Source organism: Seriola lalandi, unplaced genomic scaffold, assembly GCF_002814215.2.
Source record: "Seriola lalandi dorsalis isolate HSWRI2012SDOR001 ecotype SW California unplaced genomic scaffold, Sedor1 jcf7180002054682, whole genome shotgun sequence".
Classification (NCBI taxonomy): Eukaryota; Metazoa; Chordata; class Actinopteri; order Carangiformes; family Carangidae; genus Seriola; species Seriola lalandi.
The window spans coordinates 1599758-1623027 of NW_019525235.1; the positions used below are offsets into that span (position 1 = coordinate 1599758).

Here is a 23270-nt window from a genome sequence, read left to right on the forward strand (position 1 = left end):
TCCCGCCCCCTGATGGCTCCATTATGAAACTGTAGCATGAGAGAAGCAGGCTGTCAGTAAAGATGACTGATGTTATCTGGCGTTTAGTGTGAACCAGCGTTTAAGGAACTGAGGATTACTAAAGCAAGCTGTTCTTGTGTTTCTCATGTTTCTCATGAACATCTATGGATGAGACACAACACACTCAGTCAGCCATTGTTTTATTGAATTTGTCTTTTAACAGGTACTACAAAAACATACAGTGGCATATGCTTATTTTTGTAACATAAAAGCTTTGCACTTTTCATCATAACATGATACCGATTAACAATGAACTAGATACTGTAGAGATTTACAAACAAAAAAAAAAAAGAAAAAAGTGAAGTGCCCTATAATATTCTGATGTCATCCTGTCACTAGACTTGTGCAATATACTGCTGGAAAAAAAGCAATAGAAAGAAAGAATTAAAATGTTGATAGTTTTACATGTAGCTTATTCAATGTGAAAATAACATGACATAAAACTGACAAAAAAATGCATGCAAACTAACATTAGAACAAGAGGTTGTGTATTGAAAAATAATTAAACCTTGTAACCTACTGTATGAGCTCTTTGACAAAATGAGTGGACCTAAGGAAAAAAAAAAACTTTTACCTTTAACCAATCAAGTTTGATCATTTTGATTTTCCCGAGAGACCTGCTCTCATGAGGAAATTATATTTATTGTATGTATTGTAATTGTCTATTGTAACTTCTACCCTTTTTATGATATACATTTCCAACATCAAAACAACTGTAACTCTGGCATTTGTTCACAAGGTCAGGTGGTGATATAAAGATAGTGAGCACAACGCCTCTGCTAACAACACTGTGGCAGAGAAGTGGTTAATTTTGTAACTAACAGCAAAGAAATCCCTGTAAACAGCTTAAAGTAAATAAAAAATAAAGAATGTTAAAATAATTTGTAAACAATACATCAGCACACAGGAGAAAAGGCCAAGTGAGAAAAACATACTTGACCCCCTCTTGTAGATTTGCATTCAAGCAACAGTTTAACGCTGTTGTTTAACCAAATCTAAACATGGTGTCTTATAATAACAGGTGTTACAGAGAATATGGCCAAAGTGCAGAAGAGTAAACCGTCATGTGTAAGTACCTGGATGTGGAAGAGAGAAAGATGGTGGTCAACATGTCAAGCAATCTCCTGAAATACTTCCCTCATACATTACAAAACACTAACACACTGACTTCACAGCCTCTTCCCCCAGAGCTGAAATACAGTATACTGAATGGTACCTGTGAACGAGCGTAAACACTGGGTCAACAAATGTTATACTGCCCCACTGAGGACAATGAATGCAAATGCATCAGCGATTTAAGATGGGGCTTAGAAATCCGAGCATTACAAATGTGCTTTATAATTTACAAGTAGGTTTTAGTCGGAGGGAAACTGAATCCAATAAACACTTTAAAGCACCCTAATCTTTGGGGGAAAAGCAACAAGTCTTACATTGTAGAGCAGTACTCTGAGGGAAGGGCATTTTACAGGAAAATTTAAAATACAGACTTTAGTAATTATAACAAAATATTCAGATAATCAGGTAATTTGTTGGCATCCACACATATGGTGTTTTGAAGTCAATTAATACATACATTTTCCTCCAAACCAAATCCAGTGGATGTTACGCAATGTAGCACAAGTTTAAATACAAATGTAGGTGGAAAACAGTTTGAGCTATTTAAGAATAAAATAATGTGAAAGTATTAAAAATGATAGTCCTAGAAAAAATTCTGACAAAAACAAGCAGATAACAGAAAATGCTCTCACCAATAATAGCCTACTTTACCAGCATTAGTATAAAGGCTTCATCGGTGAATCTCGTTATTTGATCTGAATCCAGAGATAAAAACAGAAGGCATAGTCTCATGAAAATACATGGGAAATTTTTTGTTTTTGATTCTAGGTTTGATTGCAAATCTCTCTGTGCATGTTTCTGAACCACATACAACCTGGAATGTGGAATATGTGATTAGGAGGCTCTAAGACTTAAGTTTTAAGTTTCAGTAAACTATGAATTTCAGCATAAGTGATTCAAGCTCAGGGATCAAACACAAAAGATGTGCTGTTGAGTGGCAACAGGGAAAAAAAAAAAAAAAAATATATATATATTTTTATATAAAGACAAACGATTATAAGACATTTAAGAAAGGGACTGGGGGCAGAGAAAGCACAAAAAAGTGAATCACAATGAAAACAAGAGTAAAAAAAAAATACAATCATTCCTTCAACTATTAAAATATCACAGCCATATTTTCAAAATACTGATTCGGACTGCAAATGTTGAGTTTGGCATCGGAGGAGGAAGATATATAAGACAGGTGTACTGTTTTGGCCATCACATAGACAAACAAGGATACTGCAATTATAGCATTTACAAAAAAAATGGCAGGAATACTGATAGAAAGCCCATTCGGCCTTAAATGTTTTGGTTCTTTGATGCGATTTGACTCAAAATTTTTAATAAAGTTGATTGTTCCAGCTTTGATGCGGAGACCAACTCCAAGAATTCCTTAGGAAAAAAAAAATCCCTTTTATAATTGCAACACATTACTCGTGTGTGGAGGTGACCTCTTTGTCTTCAGACGGCAGCCACATGGCCTGGAAAGGTGCTTCAGCTTAAGGTCAGTTATCCTCCTCATCATCGCTGACGAAGCTTCGTCCATCCTGACTCGTCTCTCTCTCCCTGAGGAAGGTCTGTCTGATCGCCTCCAGCTCGGTCAGCTCCAGGCGGACTTTCTCCAGGTGGAAGGAGCGGCGGTTCTGGATTTGCCTCAGGGGGAACGGGTTCATGTCCACAAAAGCGATGCTCATCAGCTTCCTGGACAAAGAAAAACAGAAATGAAAAAAGGCAGTCCTGTCAGTCTGGGATAGTTCTCTATTGTTTTGCATGCTCTGTGCTGTGCACATGTACTGAATTTTACATGCTTTTGTCCCTGTTTGTTTTTATACACCAGTCACACAGCAAGAAGATATGATCAGCTCTATTGTTAGCTATAATGCTCCTTACCACTGCAGACACACTGCTATCGGAAATGTCATGCTTATACGCATGACCAGGACTACCAAAACAAAATTGTAGTTACTGTACCGTGAATCCAGGATTGTGCTTGTGAAGTATCGAAGATATTTGAAGATGGCTGTGGAATCCTGCAACTTCAAAAACTCTTCCTCTTTGTACTTGAAGAGAGCGAGGGCGAAGCGAAATATGATCTGTGGAGGGAAATTATCAAAGCTGTGAAATTCATGACTTTCCTTGTGTGACCGTATAATAAATCATCAAAAATATACACTATATCAGTGCAAGAGTTTGGTTCTGCTGCCTCTAACAGGCCAAAAAGAGGTTAATGCAGGTTTAATGCTGTATTGATTTTTATAGAAACTCATGGGCAGAACTATGAGTTAAAAACCACATGTTGCTTAAAAGATGTTTTGGCTAACATGCTAGCAAACAATTGGCTATTTTATTTTATTAATGGCTTTCAGCAGACACGTAGCAAAATTAGCATTCATTTGAAGTCATGTTTGTGTCAACCTGGCAAATTCAAGTCCAATACCAACACTCCTTTTGGTTGTGTTTGGTTCTTCTGCCAAAAATATCTACGTCTTAAGCTTGACAGGTGTTTGACTTTCTTCAACAGCTAGTCGCTAACTTTATGTCTATCATTTGGTGCTGTGCAGCTAGCGTAGTGTGTTTATCAGAGCTTTTTTGCTGAAAACAGTTGCCTGCTAATGTTGACTGGGAATGAGTTTTATGAGAGCACAGCCTGCAGACCATAAAATCAAAAAACCTAAAAAGCTCTGTAGCCTCACAGTGGGTGATAATTTCATGTAGGTTCATAACTTCAAGTGACCGTTCTTCAATTACACATAGACATTTGATTCATTGTTAATTAAAAAAACAAAGATAAAGAGTGGAGCTTTATTTTTCAATATCTATAACCCCTCCACATCAGGCTCACAGAGGTCTGACGTTTCTTCAAACAAATGCTGGTAAGATAAGGTTGGAGACATAGCGGGCCGAACCACCAAATATTCACTTGTGGGAACTTGTTTACACCCAAACAGAAAACTAATCAGACATTTCAATTTAATCTCAGTCAGCTAAATGGCTATGTTAAAAATTCTCCTTATCTAAGTTTTCAGTTTTCTTCAAAGCTCTGTGAGCAAGCCCGGACAGAAATCTTTCTCCTCTGCCTCTTACCTTTGGACCTTCATACAGAAAGGCATCCCAGATCTTGAAGAGGATGTCGCTCACCACGCTGTCCACAAACACCACCAGGAACCAGTTGAAGGTGATAAGGGAGAAGTCTACCTTGTACTGCTCAAAATGGGCATGAAGCCGGGGCAGCTTCTCGCTCATCAGGTCCTTAAACACACGCTGGTCAACCTGCACAGACACAAGCAAGATAAATTTGTTTTTGTTTTGTTTTTTGTTTTTTTACTGCTAAGAGACCTTTATTTTTACAGCAGGGGGAGAACATGAGAAAAAATCCAGCAGGGCGAAAGGCAGCAAATAGTGCTGACCACCGCACAGCATTCCTGCTCTGCTAAGTCATGAGCAGCAGGCTCAGTCATATGAATATGACATCACAGACAGCAAAGAAACCTGTTAACTCTGGTAAGGAGGCAGCAACTTGTCCCTGTGTTCCCCAGTGTTGCAATATAACCTTTGAGTTTGTTTACCTGCGAGCCAAGCAGGGTCTTGGTATAATAGTCTCTTGGCATGAAGACTTCCACAATGGCAATAAGGCTCCAGAAGGCGTCCTCTTGGTCCAGATAGAGCAAAGCGATGGCGGCCAGCCTAAGGAAATAGCATGCAATAAAATCAATGGTTACCAAGGCATAACAGGAGAGAAGGAGAGAAACCAGATGCCCTCCAGTACCTGTTTAGTCCCTGACAGTAGCCGATATCTGGATTCCTCCAGGAGAAAGCCATTAGGACGTTCCTGAGTTTCTGGATGCCGCCTGCACTCGGGGAGGCATAGTGCTTGTTGTTGGGCAAAGTACGCAGCAAGTCCAACTCGATCTGCTTGGAGGCTGGGTTGGGCTTCTCGCGGGCCACATTCAGTAAGGTCTCATAATAGTCTGGTGCCAAGTGGTCCCGGAACTTCTTGACGTGGAAGGAGACACACCAGCGCCACACCTGGGAGCGGTGCTCGTGGGGCACGCCGCAGCGAATCAGGGCTTTGAGCTCAGGGGAGCGCACCAGGTCTCTGTTCATGGTGCTGGCCAGATAGTTCTCCCACTTTACTCCAACAGACACCTCCTGATTTGTCATGGACAGGGACTTCAGCTCCAAGGCTCTCACCTTTGCAACCAGCTTCTCCTCCTCCTCTTCTTCCTCAGGCACCGTCTTGAAGCCATACACGTCATACTCACTAACGTTGAGTCAAAGCAGAGAGAAGATGAAGAAACATTATTAATACATCTTGACAGCCCGCCTTCAGTCTTACATCACGTAGAAATTTCCTGCATTTCTAACAGTTAATAAAGAGTCTAATCTAACAGTTCATTTTGACACGCTACAAAAGGACGTGCCTGAGCTTGCACAAAAGTCAGAGACACAAATTAGCAGAGCTAGTTTTTCCAGACAAAAAAAATTGGTAACAGCTATCAATCAAGGTAAAACAGGTCTTGTGACTGTTGCATCTAGGACTATTAAGGCAACTGTTTCAACACCGGCATCTCTTTCTCTTTCTCTGCGATGGACTTTCCCTTGATTTGTTGCAGAATCTGGTAAAACTGCCATTTCCACATATTTGATAGTGAGGGACTGACAATAGATTATTTCTGCAACACTAAAGTGTAGCTGTGCTTGAAAATCCTCATGCTCTTATGACTTAATATTTAAGCTAAAGATATTTATTATTAAATTTAATTTTGTACTTTCATTTTCTATTTTGTAAAGGGTTCAAATGTAACCTAAATAACAATATGGACAAAACACAAAGGCACCTATTCACAAGGCTTTTTTGCACAGTCCCTACCTGACGGTGTTCGGCTTGAAGATGGGGTGCTCTTGCTGGTCGGGACCCTCCGCCTGCAGCGCATCCTCTAATAATCTGGAAATGACCTCTCGAGCAGGGCTCTGCTCTGATGACGAACACACTGGGGTTTTCACTTCTTGAAGCAGCACCAGATACTTACTCTCCACCTGACACAGCTTGGCCTCCAGGGCCGTGTACTGCAGCAAAGAGAGAAGGAGAGGGTTACGACAAAGTTTCGGCTTGGTATTCATTTTTTCTGTTTTGTGTTTTGGTTTAGGGGGCATGAGCTGAGGTCGTCCCTTAGCTGGACTTCCCCTAAAGTTACTCAGACTTCCTGTTTCTGTTAAGTAACGCACCATTAACCAACAAACATAAGATGGTACCTTTGCCTCTAGAGCTTTTTCTCTACTCTCTGCGTTTCTGCGTAACACTGTCAGCTCTAGGATCTCTTTGTTCAGGAACTTGTTCTGGGATTTGTAGCCTTGAAGACTGTCCTGAAAGTGAAAAATAAACAGTATGTCTGGTTAATCAGTGAGAATTGAACCACAGCATAAACAAACCGTGAAAAAAAAAAAAACTATCTCGTGATAAACTGACGCTAAAGAAATGAATGACACAATATAAACTTTTCCACTAGTTCCACAATCACATTCAGCTGCCTGTTAAGAATGAGTCCTTCATGTTCTTATAATGAGCAGCTTTATTGTTTCTATCAGCTATAAACTGTGTTTAAGCTTTGTCTTCTGAACCTTGAGGATGTCCAGCTCCTGCTGCTCTTTGTTGGGAGGTAGTGAACTGGCATCATTTGGATTTCCACTCTGCTCTGAGCTCTGCTGCGACAGCTTTATGATGACTTCATCCTTAGCCTGTATGGTCTCCATCAGCATCCCCAGCTGGTCATTAATCTCTCCCACTTTAATCTTCAGGCCCTTCAGCTCCTGCTGCAGACTGTCCTTCTCCAAAGCAAGACGCTCCATGTGGCCACACAGGGACTGGATCTGCCCATCTCTTTCTTGAAGCAGGGTTTCCAGCTGGGTGATTTCTTCCTGGGTTACTACCTGCACCTGGGCCTGGTCTGAGGCTGGAGATGAATCTGGAGCCGGGGCTGGGCGCTGCACTGTCGGCCTATCACACTGAGACGTCCTTAGAGTCTGCTGCAGAAGCCTCACCAGTTCCTGGTTGATAAAAGACAATTTGCCTGGTCAACACATAAGCTTGCAGGCTCAGGATTATGTCTTAAAATGAAGTTGCCTGATTCACAGAAAACATGGGTTTGTTGAACTGAATTATTTTTTTCCTTATGGGGTAAAGTCATTAATCAGAATCTGCTTGATTGGCCAAGTATGTGGACACATACAAGGAATTTGTCTCCGGTTTCACAATGCCGGTTGGTACATATATATATAAATATAAATATAAATATATTTATATATACAATTAATTAAAAAGTAAAGCTGTATATTCCGCTTGCTGACTTTTTACTTGCTTAACTGCTGATCTTATTCTCTATGGATTAAATTCTAATTATATTTATTTTAAACCGGCTGCGTAGACACGCTTAGTAAATATTGAGAGTGTAAGTTCCATATTGTCTTAAGTTATCAACTTGTATACTATTGTTTTAAGTCATACAATATGGTTTATAATCTGTGACTAATTACCAAAGACTAGTCGCATTCCACAATTTTACAATATGTAAGAAAAAAGTGTCATCTGTCAGACACAATTTCACAGCCTGTTTCTGACCCTCAGGTCCAACTACAGAACGTACTACACAAGGAAATAAATGTTTAAAAAAAAAAAAAAAAAAAAAGATTTGTCCTTCAAACATACATCTGTGCCAGTTCACACTGGTTAGTCATGTCCCAATGAGTTGGGACATGACTAACACATTATAACAATTTCTCTCAGTGAAAAAAAGACACTATTTGAAAGTGAAAGCCAATATATTTAGTGCGGCTTTTGTTCAGGCCATCATTTCCTACCTATACTAATTCTGAGATCAGTAAGGATAAAGATCTGGAGGCCACAGCCACACTGACCTCATGCCCAGATAACCCGCCTCATTCAGTTCAATAACAAAAAGTCTGCCATAGCAATGCAAGTCATTAAATATGCTGCACTGAGAAAATGTGGCCAGTGTGCTGATACTCGGCTCATGCATTTGCACTGATGTGTGTGAGACCTGTGCTCACGTAAACACACCCACATGCATCTGCTCACGGAGATGCAGACAAGGTAACTGTGACATACAATACAGTACAGCAACAATATACAATTTTCATTGGCAACCATTTTCCTTCAAAAGTAGAAAATGCTGAAAACTGTCCACAGCTAGGTTTGTGGATTAAAATGAGTGACACCAACATAGTTTCTTTCAGGAAACATTTTACAAATGTTATATTTAAACAGTATTAGTATCTTCCCATGCTATGTGGATGAACTTAACTTACCCTTCAATAAAAGAATAATGTGACTAATAAATTCAGGCATAAATAAGGAGGGCATAAATAATATTAACAATAAAGTCAGCTTCGTACCACTTGACCTGAACACTGGCTGAATATTTCCAACAGCAGTTACAGAGTCAAGCAGCTGAATCAGTGACTCAGAGTTCCTCAGCAACTTCCTGCCAAATTTAGAGCTGGCACTTAAAGGCTTCACAGCAGAAGCATACACAGATACATTATTTATTCATCTGGCCAGTGCTGCAGCCATTGTGACCAATCAGCTAGTCTAAAAAACACTAAAACAAGAACAGAGAGTAACTGCAGGGAATGGCACAGCTGTGACTGTTGTTAGGAGAACTGCTCTTCCCTTATTTCTTGTTTAAGCATGACTAAACATTTGCTGTCTTCCTGTATCAGTGAGAGCATTGGAATGACACCACAACCTCAGGCTTGTGCCTCATTCACTGAAATCATAGTTAAAGCAACATTTCACACATTATGAAGACAAATCCTGGCACTTTACAGTTTAAAATGTAAAAGTGTGTCACTGTGAAAACCAATAAATCTTAGCTACATTCATGTAGAGATATTACAATTATTGTAAACAAGCCCACTGGTGAGATGACTGGTTGGACGGGAGAGCTTTAAGGCACCAAACTTGGAACTTGGACATGTACAGCTGGGCTGACGGGAAGGTCATTAGTTTTGTTGGTATTTTGTCATAAGCCAAAGTATTAGATAAACTGAAGTTTTGACGTGATAATGGTACTAAATGAAAAGTTAAAGGACCACCGAAGTGAATATTCTTCATCCTGAGATGGGGGATGAATATGTGTTCGACATTCAAGGGCAACCCATCCCGTAGCTGAGGTAATTCAGGACCAAAGCGGCCTAAAAATGCTACGTCCTGGTGGTATAGGACCCCCCCATACAGCACTCGTCTGGAATGATGATGAGTGTATTGCATTCCCTTTTTAAAAAGATACTGCATTGGTTGAATTGACAGCAGTGAGAAAAATCTGTACCTTCTGACTGGCCAGCTGCTCTCTGAGTTTGGCCTGCTCCTGCTGCATGCGGCTCAGCTCTTCCTGCTGGCTCTGGAGGCGCAGCTGCATCTCCAAAGGTTTGCTGCCATTGCACTCCACTGGGGAGCTCTCAGCGCTCCGCGTCTCAGCGCTGCGCCCAAACCTCCCAGAACCCATCATGTCTCGAAGCAAAGGCCTCTTAGGCCGCGCCGAGTTGCGCACGAAGTCGAAAGTAAACGCTGATCCAAAGGAATCTGAGAGAGAGAGAAGAGAATTTAATCACTTGCTGCCTGTGATCCCCACCTATAGTTTCAAACTGTATGTGTAGGAAACAGACGTGAACAATAATAAATCATACAAGTGCCTCCAAGGGCTGGATGCATTGTTTGTCCAGTAGTTATAGTGATAATACAAGTCACAAAACACGCCTTCTCTGTGGGGATATAAGCTGAGTATGAGTATTAAACCCCTCGCTAGGAGGTGGGTGGCTGAGGTAGCAGGAAGTCGACGTACGTCTGTGAGTGTCTGGATGATGTTTCTGTTCAGGGAAGTCCTTGGGCGGGGCATCCACCAGCTCCCACTCCTCTGTGCTGTTGTTACTGGTGTAAAACACACTGCGCCTGCTCTCCACTCCTCGGCCCTGCCGCAGATAAGACATGGAGTTCCTGACAGAACAGAAACCAGACAGGAGGGTGAGTAAGACCAAGACTGCAGAGCTTCAGTGTTGTGCTGGGCATTTAAATGACCGCTACTATGTAAAAGCTTTTCAAATCCACATCCATCAAGGACACACTGCAGGGAAGCCTGATCCTCCGCTACTTCGTAAGTGGTAACATAAGCACAAAAGCTTTCTCTGTTGAAGTATTTACACAACAGCTCAAGAACCACAGAACCAACCTGAGGAATCAATGGAAATTGATTCGAATACTAAGCAAAAATATCATTAAAAAAATTAAAATGAAGCTGTTAATCTGAAGCATGGAGGCATTCTTAAATGTTAACAAGACTTAAACTGACCACAACTCTACTGTGTGACAGACCCATGTTTCTCACACACTAAATATAAGATGGCCGCAAACACGTGAAATTAATTTGGTTTAGACGTGCGCAGCAGAATGACGTTCTCACCTGCCTCACGCCTTCATCTATGTGTTTCACACCAAATTCACGCTTTATGAGCATGCAACCCTGAGAACCTTTTAACATCACGGCTCTGCTGTTACAGTGACATTCTTGAGCTTTAGCTGCTTCTGCTCACATCATGAGCAAAAAGTGCAGAAACTGCCTTTGGTAAACTTACAGATTAAGACACAGAGCAGGTACAGGTCACGGGTTTGCTGCTCTACTAGTTGCTGCATGTGTTTTTATCTCCTTTTGTCTTTTAAAACATGGGAAGCAGACAGGCTGGTATGGAGGCGCGTTATCTGGAGGAGTAAGCAGCATTGCGGCTGAATTGAATTGCTCCAAGATTCCTGTGCACCTTTATAAGTGAACTCTCTTTCCATCATGGATACAAAGCAAATTCCAATCCGCATGTCGCATTTTTAGCATTTCAGTGTGTCGAATCGCTTGAATAGGAGATGTTGTCTGGCCCAGAGGGAGAAACTGCTGATGGATACTAGAGCAACTAGTACTACTAGAACCATGGATGTAACCATCTCCTCCACTGCAGGTTCTTCTTCAGGAAGAACTGAAGAGGTATTTAGTTTCCTCACTACAGCTCTATTGGGGCTCACACTGTAGCAGACCAACTAGTTGCGCCTGTTTAGCAGGGACTCAAAACAAAGACTTGTACACACAGTTCCTTTTTTTGTCTTTTAGCCTCACCTGAGTTCTGTACCAATGTTTTTGAGCGAGTTGAGGGGGTTTGTGGACGCAGCAGAGGGTCCTCGGGCCGACTGGATCCCTACCATTCCCCCGCCATCTGTTTCCGTCTCCATGGCAAAGTCGCTGCGGACCTTCTCCATGCTGTCACTTAGCTTTTCAAAAATGATGCTATCTGAAAACACAACGCAGAGAAACTAGAATAACATCATAATAATACAGCATTACTCATATCACCACTACTTCTTATTTTACTAAGGCCCTGGGTGAATCTATTGTTTGTAGAGGAAATGAGACTGTAGTGACCCTGGATGGGTTCCAGAGTAAAGTGAAGCAATATTTGGAGTTACCCAGAATGCTATTTAGAGCAAGAAGGATGCCTGTGGGCAGCTCGCTAACCATCAAAAAATATAGTATGTAGCATTTCTAAGCCCAGATTGCTAAATATACATTTTCCCCTTTGTATGAAATTAGCTGAAAAAAGAAAGTGTGGGAACATTTTATAAAGAGGCCGAGCAGCTGCACTGGCAGCCATCGACACACAGCCGACAAAGACAACGATCAGACACCTTTAGCTCTTTGAATCTGCATAGTCAGACCAGGAAACAAATCCTTTTAACATCCTGGAACCTGTGCCAGCTTTAATCAGTACAGAAAATTAGTCAATGGCTGCACATGTCACAGTTTGTCTGCGCTTTCTGTGTCTCAGCCTTTGCAGTGAGTAGCTATTGCTACTGTAAAAAGAAACAAAAAAACATGTTAATCTTCTACTAGTCATTCGAACAGAGCTAACTAAACAATTTAATTGCCTCTTCACAGCTAAGGGGAAAATTCCAGTTCATCCACACATTTCATCACTGCTCACTGACAAAAGCTCAAGGACTTCTAAGACTGAAATAACCCAGCATGTGGAAAAAATGCATAAAAACTAAATATCCAAGTATTTTGTTTATAGGAACGATTGGTTTTTGTAGGATTGGTGATGTGACGTCACATTTGTCTTGTAAGAGGCTGATTGATTTTGATAGACTCAAGTATTAGAATATTTTTTGACTATATTGATATTGATAACGTGGGTATTTGTGTACACTTAGAGCATTGAAGAAAAAAGAAAAAAAACATTAGCAGTGCAAATGATGGCAGGAAAAGGAAGAGGCATTCACAGTTCACTTAGCAAGAACAGTGAAAACAAGTCACACCACCTTACAGACCGGGAAAACAAAGAGCTATTTCTTGACTTAATGATAACACAATTCTCATACAATGTCTTGCCTTAGTATAATATTAACCTTCCATTCCCCGTGTTTGTGTACTACTTGCATTATCTGAGCCTCAGCTGTAAGTGTCTTATTAGCTAATATGGGTGTCTGGCAACTTTTCTTTTTCATGACAACCAGCACTATTTGAAAATGAAGAAATATCTGATGTAACTAGCTGCATTCAAGATTTATTATGGATCGTACACAGAGAACTTAGGTTCATCTACTCCTACTAAAAAATGCATTTTATTATAATTCTAATAAGTGAAGTCTTTGAGGTTTTTGGGGAAACTGACAGAAACCAAGTCTCGGAACAGCCTCATATCCAAGTAATTAAAATTTAGTGCAACATGTTACTTTAAATGACTTTTACTCAACATTTCTCCCACTCAACTAACCTGTCGTACTTCATAAAAGGTCAAGAGTCAACACCTAGAATGAAAATAATTCACAACAGCATCATTATAAAAAGCAACACCAGCAACTGCTCAGCAAACACAGCTTCCCATGAAGGACCACCAAAACCAAACTCTGGTGCACACACACTCTGCACACGACCAGGCATGATAGCTCATTTTGGTCACAACTATTAGAGCAATTGATACACATGCTGGCTGATAGTGAGTTGCACGGGTTGGTTCACGAGTAAGCAGGACACCAATGTTATGATGAAAGCGATAGGTTAGTAATGTTACACTGTATAAATATACTGGAATGTTAAATGCTGAGGGATGTTGAAACCAGCAATCAGTACGCAGAGTAAGATTTCTGTCTCTTCAGGTGCACTAAGACAAAAACACACGCCAGATAAAGAAGCCGTGAATTCTTTTCCTTTGTCCTTTGTTGATTTCTCATCTAATCAGTGCTCAACACAACCACTCCTACGTACTCTTTGTGTAGAAACTTTGGAACATGGCAATAAAAAAGCTTGACGTTGTGTTTGCAGCACTTGTGTCAACATTAATCCGTCAGATACAGGTGTTTACTTTCAGCTGGTGCCTGGATGTGATGAAACAGAGCAGGGAAAATTAGTGTCCACGTTGAACATTACCACTGTATGTACACGTGTGTGTGTACCTGCATACCATTTTCTTTGCCTACAAGGCCAGTGAGAGGGTGGGCCAGGGTCGGGGAGCTCCAGCTGTCTCTCTGGCCGGAGCCTCGTGTGTTGCTGTACTCCCAGCGCTTCTGCTGCAACTGCTGGAGCCAGTAATGCATCACCTGCCTGCTGGGGGCCTAGAAACACAAACACACACAAACCAAGCCACATAAACAAGGTTACTGACTTGCATGGATGAAAATAAGAGAGCTATTGTAAGCATGTTAAGTGCTGATACAAATCATATCAGAGGATTTCAAAGGTTAAATGGTAACTCAAACATCAATGTGAATGATGTGACACTTTGGCTGTAACATAACAGCTGTGAAGTAAAATAAAACATGAAACAGTCTATAACCCCTTTTAATAGCAGGTTACTATGAAGATAGGTCATGTGAACGAGCACAGACGCTGGTTTCAGTCTCAGTTCCAGCCTCGGGCCATGCAAGCTGTTTGGTATTAACCATTCACACCATCTGCTGGAAAACTGTTCCAGCCTTTAGCAGGCAGCCAGGCTGAGGGAAACCTGAGGCACCTGTTTTGGCACTGAAGCCGTCACATGTCATATGACAAAAAAAGAAGACCATCACATGAGATGTTGTGATCCTTTGCGGAGCAGAGGTGTCATGAGGAGTGACAAATGAAAGAAGAATGTGCATTTAAATCATTTAAGCATAAAAACAGAGGGCTGAGAGTGTGTATCAGCTGAATAATATGCTGATGAAGCTCTTGTCTGATAAACATGAACCACATATGTAAGTGATTTTTTCATTTTTTTACACCAGCTTTTCTTAAAAGGTGATTGAAGATTGTCAAATGACATCCCTGTCAGCAGAAATATTTACATTCTGCTAAAAGCAAAGCTCAGGATAAATCTGTGAAGTTAGAATGGGTGTGTCTGCCTGTTCCACAATGAGAAAAGGAAGTGACAAATGACAGCAAAACAGACTCAAAACAGTCACACACACACACACACACACACACACACACACACACACACACACACACACTCACTCACTCACACACTCACTCACACACACTCACACACACTCACACACATAAATACATACATACACACACGCTGGAAAGTTTATACCTTCAGGGGGAACTCCTTCCCGGCCGTGCGGATCTCAAACTGACCCTCTTCCCCCTCCACGTCGTAACAGAAGCACGCATCGCCTATTTCGATGTGTCCGAGTGGCAAGGCATCTTGGGGAGTCTTGAAGTAATACAAATAACATTTCCTCGGATCATACACGAACCACCTCGGCTTGTACCCTCTCAGGGGCCCCTTGCCGGACAGTTTGTTCAAGTAGCCGCACAGCTTGGAGGGCTGCTCCTTCGCGCCCTCGAGTTCGGCCACATCCACAGACTTGGTGGCCACAATCCGCGAAGCTGTGCAGGAGTTTGCCTCGCTGCCATCCTCCTCTTCGTGCATCTTTCCTCGAAGTTTCTTCTTCGTGCAGCGCAGCGGATGCCCACTGCTGTTTCCATCCACATGACTGCCTGCCTCCTGGACAAGGGGAGCACGGGAAATGTAGTTTATTTTCAAAGCTGCAGTGTGTGTGTGTGTGTGTGTGTGTGTGTGTGTGTGTGTGTGTGTGTGTGTACGCATGTTAGGAGCACCGCTGGGTGGTGGTGTTTGACAAGATGAGCAACATGAGGATACACCCCAGCTCTGAGGGAGAATGGTGCAACAGTCCTGCTACAAATGGTGAGATACTGAAACGCTTTCATTTAGAAACAAACCACACTGAAAAAACAAACCATCACAAGTTGAAGTTGGTTTTCAATTGCATTTATTTTGTTTTGTTTATTAATTTATTTAATGGGGACGATGCAATTTAACATAGTTCCAATACATAGCATGAAACTGATGTGTTGCACAGAGTTTATAGCTATTGCTCATTTTCAACCTTTGTCCCAAATTGGGGACTTTTACATGCACAGGCTAATTAAAATAGTCAGTAGTCATTATTATATAAAGGATTAGGGCCATATGTACTTTATTATTATTTTTATTATTTAGAATTCTGACTTTCACAATACAGGAAAGTAAAATACTATATTGAAATGTATTGGTTGTGATGTGTAGTCTAAGAAGACACAACAACTAAAGCAAAAAAAAAAAAACAATCAGCTAAATACAATTAGCTAAATAAATAATATAATAAATATACAGATGTACAGTCTAAAAAGAGACAGCAACAGCGAAACAAACAGACAAATAGTCAAACAAAAATAATCAACATATATCATTCTTAATTAGATACAATGAGATACAACTGGATCAGTCTTAAAGGGCAGATTGGGGCAAAACATTTGCTGCTGGGCCCCTGTTGAAACTCCACCTCTCAGTGTGTAATGTCATATTCCATTACATACAGTGCAGCCCATGGCAGCTTCAGTAAATGCCCCCAATTACAAATCCTGCATTTCAAATCGGACTTATGTAAAACTACACAAGTAATATGAGCACAATGTACTTCAAGTATCAAAAGGAAAATGAATTGTTTGACAGAATGAATCCTGTTGGTGTTAGGGTTAGTGTTATATAGTGTTATAATATCATTGAAGCTTATTTTAACAGCTTTGCTTTTGGGTAGTTTAATCTAAATCATCCAGTTAATCTGATAGTTATATCTGTGAAATAAGTGGGCTGTATTGAAATGTAGTGGGGTAGAAGTATAAAGTAGCAAAAGGTGACAGTTGCAAGTACCTCATAATTGTACTCAGGTGCAGTATTTGAGTAAATGTGCTTAGTTACATCCCATTATTGACCACGAGTTGTCCTGTGCTGAAATAATACAGGTCTTTTGTGTGTTAATTGGTTTATGGTAATTTGATTAAATACAACATTATTTAGGAATGTGCACCGTGTGAGCACAATATCAACTAACAAGATGAGGTAATAACGCAGGACTCATCTTGGTTGACATTGACAACCGATTGACTGCAGCTCTGTGTCACTGGTGGCTTAGATGCCTATGGGCAGTTTCCTGCTTTGCTCTTGGTAATCCAGCCTGGCAGGTTGCAATCATCATATCTCCAGTGATGTTCATGCTTACAAATAAGCTGAAGTCGTCTACAGGCTGAGAAAAGTCAATCTAATGTTAAAATTATCAAGTCTTAATCTGCAGCATAACCTGTAACTTTGCACCCATAGATTAATTAAATAAAGTAAAAAAATATGATACTGGGTGTTTTGGTATCCTCGTGGTTAAGACACATACCATATAACCACAACATGCCCGCTTTGTTGCATGTCATACTCCTCCCTCCCCACGTTTTCCTGTTTGTACTGTACCTATACTGTCAATTTATCCAATAAAAGCAAAAATGCCCAAAAAATCTTCATACCTTAAAAAAATTACTCCCAGTATGAAATAATTCAATGAAATTCCACTCCTCATGCTCTTTGTAGGACCTACAGTATATTGATCAGTAAATCAATCTAGTCACCAGCTGTTTTAACTCTGATGTATAATGTGTGACCTTGTCATGTGCTTAACTATATGTTATTCACAGTGTGACTCATACATTAACACTCAGACAACACAACTGACAACTATAAGACACCAGAGTTTAGCCCGTTGGAACGTCTCCTGTCGGCCCCAAAGATGAGTGAACTGTTCAAGATGCTTCAGGCTGATTGATGTTGGCAGCTCTGAACGTGTTATAACATGATGTATGTGAGTCCCAGCGGGTAAACAGCAGATGGATGGTCTCATGCTTGGAAGTTCACCTATTATTATACAGGAAGTTGGAGCTTTTTATTTTTCAAATAACTGCAGTACAGTAGAACCCCCAAACAACCTCTGATAACTGTGTAACAAGTAACGTTTTGATTCAAGTCGCATTATTATTTTGGTGAGATACCTAATTATGTTGTTTGTGAGGATGCAGGTTTTGCCCTGAGTTTTAAAGGAAAGTGTAAGCAAAAGTGAGGTGGTTCAGTTGTAATGACATTTTACAGATGTCAACTGACTTGTGACCTTTCAAAGACCCACATCCCCTTCATCGGTATGTCGCCACAAGACTGAAAAAAGATCTGAAAGAGCCTTTTGCCTGGTAACTGTCTGATAACTGAAATCTGCTTCATTTTTTTTAACATCAGTTTACCTCACAGCTACTGCAGAAAAAAATACATTTATATGTTGTTTCACGCACTGTTAACAATTCCTTACACGCACACTAACATTGCCTACTATACACATACAGTAATTGATTCTTTACAAACATGGAATCAGAGATAACATTTGGCCTCAAACCTGTCCACACCCCCAGAGGAGCACATAATGACTCACAAAGACAGACTCAGGCTGTACCGTTAAGATGATGTTGAAATTCTAGGTCATGGTACTGTATCAATACTTAGTCATATATGGAACATATTATACTGTATGCACTTACTGGGTAAATGCTGGCTATCTAGACGGAATATTTCCCAATAACTTTAATTTTATTTTATAAACTTTAAACACATTCAGAAACCACACAATCCCAATTTTAGAGACTATTTTTTTAACCAGCTGGAAATAGTCAACAGCAGCGGTATGTCCTCTGAGATCAAAGCTGGAGCAATGTTAACATTGGGGAGCACTGAAATCCAGTCTCATCCCGCTCAGTATGACACAGACTGTTTCTGGTTATTGTCTCTCCCCCACAGGGAGTTCCTACTGCTCACCACAGAGCCGAAACCGATGGAGGATTTATGAGAACCGTCTTAGCCATGGGGGGTATGAGTTAGCCATTATTTATGATAAACTCAGAGCCAATGCTGGGAAACAACTGAGTTTGTTTGGGCTTTGTTTATGCCCTCCAAAATCTCTGCAAGTCTTCCCAGATATTTCCAACCGTTCATACATTCACTCCTGCCATCACAATTTACTGCACACGCCAATCAGAAAACACAAACCATCAACTGCTGACGCAACTTAGCTCCCATTACTATAGTAATCAGACAATCTGTGGGTAAAACATCTCCTCTTGCAAACCAATGCACTCATGTGCACACAAACCACAATTTCTGAACTGCTTACTTTCCGTTTCTATTCAGGAAGCTCTTGTTTTGTTCAGCAGCCCTCAGCCGTCTTTTTTCATGCAAATGAGACGTGTGAACTCTGCTGTTGCCGTTGCCAAGCCCCACTGCTTTCCAAGCAGGTGGAAAAAAGTGTGTAATTCTAAATGTCATCTGTCTATATCTCCCATGTAGGTTCGCACTCCCTCAGAAGACTGGAGATTAAGACTGATGAGAGGTTGAGAGAAATATTTTAATGTTTGCTGAAATGACACCAAGCTCACACCACATACTGTTAACCTCAAGGGAAGGTATGTACTCCATCTGAAACGTATCCTGACAGGGTCTGAGCTTTACACTTTAAACAAGAAAAAAAATCAGTCAATTCTTATTGTTTTTCTAGGGCTTGAAAGGAATCGGTGCGCACAGTACGGACAACAGAGACCCACATCTGAAAACATCTTTTCAGGGTCAAGGACAAAGAATCAGAAACATCCAAAATCACCCTCCTTTAGGAACTGTCTGAGGTTTTGCTTCAAGGTAAGAACTATTTCCAGCATTGGTCTTATTTACTGCTTTAATAACTAACTTATTTATCACATATCTCTATGCAAAGCACAGTTTGCCCTACATCAGAGTGACATTACAGCAGAGCAGGGCAATGTAAATAAAAGTCTTGAACTGAATGAACAGTGTTATCTTTAGAGTCAGAATGGACTTTGGACATTGTGGATTCTGAATAGATTTTGTTAAATTAAGTTGTTATTAAATTAAATCATTATATATTGTTAATATATAACAGTTAATAAATGTTTACAGTATGTAACTGAAGGTGCACGCATGAGTAACAGTGACTAGAACCAGGTTTTTACTGCTGATGAGAACATTGAGCTGCTTTCACTCCCTGGTTGACACCTCCCGGAAAATAAGCAAATTATTTAAAGTACAGCCTCACTGCATATGTTGGGAAAACAAATGCTGGTTGTCTTCACTGGATGTCTGTGTGGGTTTGATTAGGACCGAGCGAGGATGGAGCAGAGAGAACCGCAGAGGGATTCTCATGCTGACTTAACTGAAGGAAGACTCAGGGAACTGGCATCAAAGTGGTTCATAGAGACTCAAGTGCCACTCATTGTCCACAATGGCTTCTTCCCCACTTGGTTCCTGGGCTTCATCACCAGAAAGTAAGCATTCACTGAGGAAACAGTTCGAAATAATAAATTAATTACTTCTTTTAGTTTACTTTTATTGTAAAAAAGTAAGATATAAGATTCTCTGAGGTGCTGCAGTGCCCTATTTTAATTGAGAGCTTCCTGTTTTTTAATGAAGTTGTTTTTTGATTTTATTTGTCATAATGTAAAAAAAAAAATATGAGAGGAAATGTACATACTGTAGGTTTATTATTTAATTTAAATATACGTATACGTATAAGTCTGAGCGTCCATCAGATGCAGTAATGTTATGATGATATATGAGCAGACATTTAGGACACGTGTTTAGTGCTGATACCAAGTGTGAAGGTTTGTTTAGCACAATAATTTACAGCTAGTTGCAGATGAAATAAACTTTGTCTCTAATGGAAAGTGTCCACTCGGTAAGACACCCACTCTCACCCACTGCCCTTTCGTGTGTGTGTCTCTGGCAGACACACACACACCTACATAAAGAGCACAAAGGACAGTTACGTCAGAAGAAGTTTTGGTACTAACAAAACTGATTTTCCTTTCATACAGTGTAATTTCCAAGGTGAATCACGCAATCCAACTTTGAAAAAAAAAAAGAAAAGTACATCTCTGTTCCTTTAAGTTTGTTCCAGATAAGCTTTTGGGAAATACATGTGGAAAAAAAGTGTTGAAGTTTGGGTTTTAAAGCTCTTCTTGTTCCGTCTACAGGGATGCTGAAGAAATACTCAGAGAAAAGGAGCTGGGCTGTTTCCTGATCCGTCTCAGCGATAAGGCCATCGGGTACATACTGTCCTATAAGTGAGTATTGGTTTAGTCTAAACAAGCTGTCGTAGAGTTGTTCACTGATCATACATAGTCTTTAGAATCTTCTACAAGTTTGAAATGTGATCAGTATTGTGAAGAGCACATGATTTGTGTCGAATCCGCTGTAGTTTATATTTTTAAGACGGCTTCTAAGCTATTCATTGGCTGCTTACCATATTAGTGAACATTCACGGTACAAAAGTCACAGAAGGGTGCTTCAGTGGTTCGTTCAGTCTCACACAGAATGAAACATCATACCGTCTTCAGCTTATCTTAACCACAGATCTTATTTCAGTAATTTTAACTAAATTCTAATTTTTATCATTATTTAACCACGAATCCACGTCTCGTTCTTATTTGTTGAAAAGAGATCGCTTCGTAAGATCAGGGTTTTAACTAACTTTTTTTTATCCTCTTGCAGAGGTAGGGATCGGTGTCGACACTTTGTGATAAACCAAAGTGAAAAAGGTCAGTTTGTAGTCTGTGGAGACAGTGAGGGACATGACACAATACCTGATCTGATAGAATACTACAAGACAAGTCCCATTGAGCCGTTTGGAGAGTACCTGACGTCTTCTTGTTTTGAGGTGAGACGAAACTCCTTTTTAAGTCACTTTCTGTATAAGTAACACTGATCGAGAAATGGAGGTCTGACTTGTATTCTGCTTTTGCGATTCATGCAGGTAATGAACGAAGAGCTGTATGATACCATCCAGATCAGCCCTAAAGAAAAACCCGTGCCCACTGTCAGAGCTGCTAAGAACGTGCGAAAACAACAGATGAACTTGGGCTCAGAGCAGCCACGGACACGCCCACCAAAGACCAACAGGACACTAGAGGTGAGTACAGTTCATACATTTCAGACAGTTGATCTAAGTAATGTTTTAAACTGATTCTGATTTTTTGAATTAGTTTCCAAACATGCTTTAACAGTATGGCTCTTTTTGTCAAACAGGAAGTGCCACCTTTGCCTCACAGGAGCAGGCACTTTGAGAGTGCCCCCCTGCATGACCAGGACAGGGTTTTGTATGCTCAGCTGAGGAAGCAATCACCCAGGGAGATCCCAAGATCCCAACACATGCTCCCGTCCCATTTACCTGGAGATAATCCAGGGAGGGCTGAGAGGTCCACTACGCAGGATCAGAACATCAATTGGTGTAGTCCTCCATCAGGACCAGACTCTGTTTACTCTGAGCTCAGCCTGCTGGACAGCAACAACAGAAGGTCTCTACCAGCGCCAGACAACAGCTCTGATGGAGAGTACTATTACAGGCTGAGTGTACTCCCCCCACACACACCTCCAAGACTTTCCCCCAAGCCCATCAGACAAGCCACTGGCTGTGTCCCCCGGTCTGAGAAGACAGACTCGTACAGCGCACCAGCCAGTCTAGACAACATGAGTCACAGTGGTGTCTATCACCTGGCTGGCAGGCCCGGCAGCCCACACACTGCATCGTCTGAGGCCGGCTCACTGGCTTCAGAGGAGAGTATTAATTCAGTGTACGCCAAGGTCCCCAATGAAGCCCTCTTTAGCCGCTTCTCTCAAGACAATACATATGAGCTGATTCCTGGGCACGAGGACGCAGCTCATCCCAAACCCAACAGCAACACTTATGAGCCTCTGGAGGATGTCAGACCCAAGTCATTAAAGGTTAGTAATGTATTCAAAATCCCCTCATTCTCCAAAAAGCTATACTTAATGCTCATCATATTTATTTAACAATGAATTTATTTACCTCCTGCAGAATGACAAATGGAAATGGCTCTTCCCTGAGGTCAAGAGGAAATGGTGAAGACGTTAACGTACCAGCTACTGAAGGAAATGTTTACTAGATTTAATCTGACACTACTGTGTACTACTAATATACACTCTGTGACGACCTCTGTGAAATACTCAACATAGACTAACATGGTCATATTCAAATGTCGTCTTCTGTATTTTTTGCTTTTTAATGTATTTATTTAAAAATGATGATATATTTAAATGTTTATTTTCCAAGTGTAAGCCAATTTGCTAAATAAAACACAAACTGTATGCTTAAATTTCACAAAATAATTTATGTCATTAAACACAAATCCATAAATGAGAAACTCTAAACTAACGTTTTCTTTTTTTTTTTGAGTGAGAGAGAGCGACAGTTACAAGCATAAAATATGCAGCCTGTGTGTTCATGTTCAACAGAAACTGCGTGGTTATATGAAGATGGTCAAATGTAAAGAGGCGTTCAGGCAGATACCATCTACAGTTTGATCACCGCCTGCTAATGAACCTCATCTCATTAGTATTCTAGCTGCTGACACGGGGTTGCGTGCAATGGGATGTAGGAATGATTATTTCAGTCCAACTTGAAAGGAAAAAGGGTGATGAGTTCAGCAAAGCCCCAAATGTGGGTAAGTTTCAGATGCTGCAATGAAACTTAGTGACTGTAAAGAGGAAAATATATGCTGGTCATATGCAGTTTGTGAAGTGCAGTGCATGGCAGTTTATGTTGAGGGAAACTATAGTCGTCAGCAGAGACAAACCTGAGTGTATTCAATGTGCTGCGAGAACGTTTACTTTGCTATAGTAAAATACTG

General features: G+C 40.7%; 2 protein-coding genes across 2 annotated transcripts; one reads left to right on the plus strand and one right to left on the minus strand.

The window, feature by feature from the left end:
* Nucleotides 1-183: 183 nt before the first annotated feature.
* Nucleotides 184-15193, minus strand: tbc1d2b (TBC1 domain family, member 2B). The gene is made up of 13 exons (XM_023422622.2): nucleotides 14782-15193; nucleotides 13672-13822; nucleotides 11331-11502; nucleotides 10017-10168; nucleotides 9504-9757; nucleotides 6778-7203; nucleotides 6412-6522; nucleotides 6029-6225; nucleotides 4925-5419; nucleotides 4725-4842; nucleotides 4243-4428; nucleotides 3130-3251; nucleotides 184-2859 (listed from the first exon to the last, which is right to left on the minus strand). The coding sequence occupies exons 1-13, from the start codon at nucleotides 15121-15123 to the stop codon at nucleotides 2664-2666; spliced, it is 2922 nt and encodes a 973-aa protein (XP_023278390.1). The 5' UTR covers nucleotides 15124-15193; the 3' UTR covers nucleotides 184-2663.
* On the plus strand, nucleotides 15190-22736 carry LOC111667064 (uncharacterized). The gene is made up of 9 exons (XM_023422643.2): nucleotides 15190-15399; nucleotides 18901-19016; nucleotides 19109-19245; nucleotides 19723-19889; nucleotides 20598-20687; nucleotides 21115-21280; nucleotides 21377-21532; nucleotides 21649-22344; nucleotides 22439-22736. Exons 2-9 carry the CDS (start codon nucleotides 18962-18964, stop codon nucleotides 22484-22486), a joined length of 1515 nt encoding a protein of 504 aa, XP_023278411.1. The 5' UTR covers nucleotides 15190-15399; nucleotides 18901-18961; the 3' UTR covers nucleotides 22487-22736.
* The last annotated feature ends 534 nt before the right edge of the window (nucleotides 22737-23270 follow it).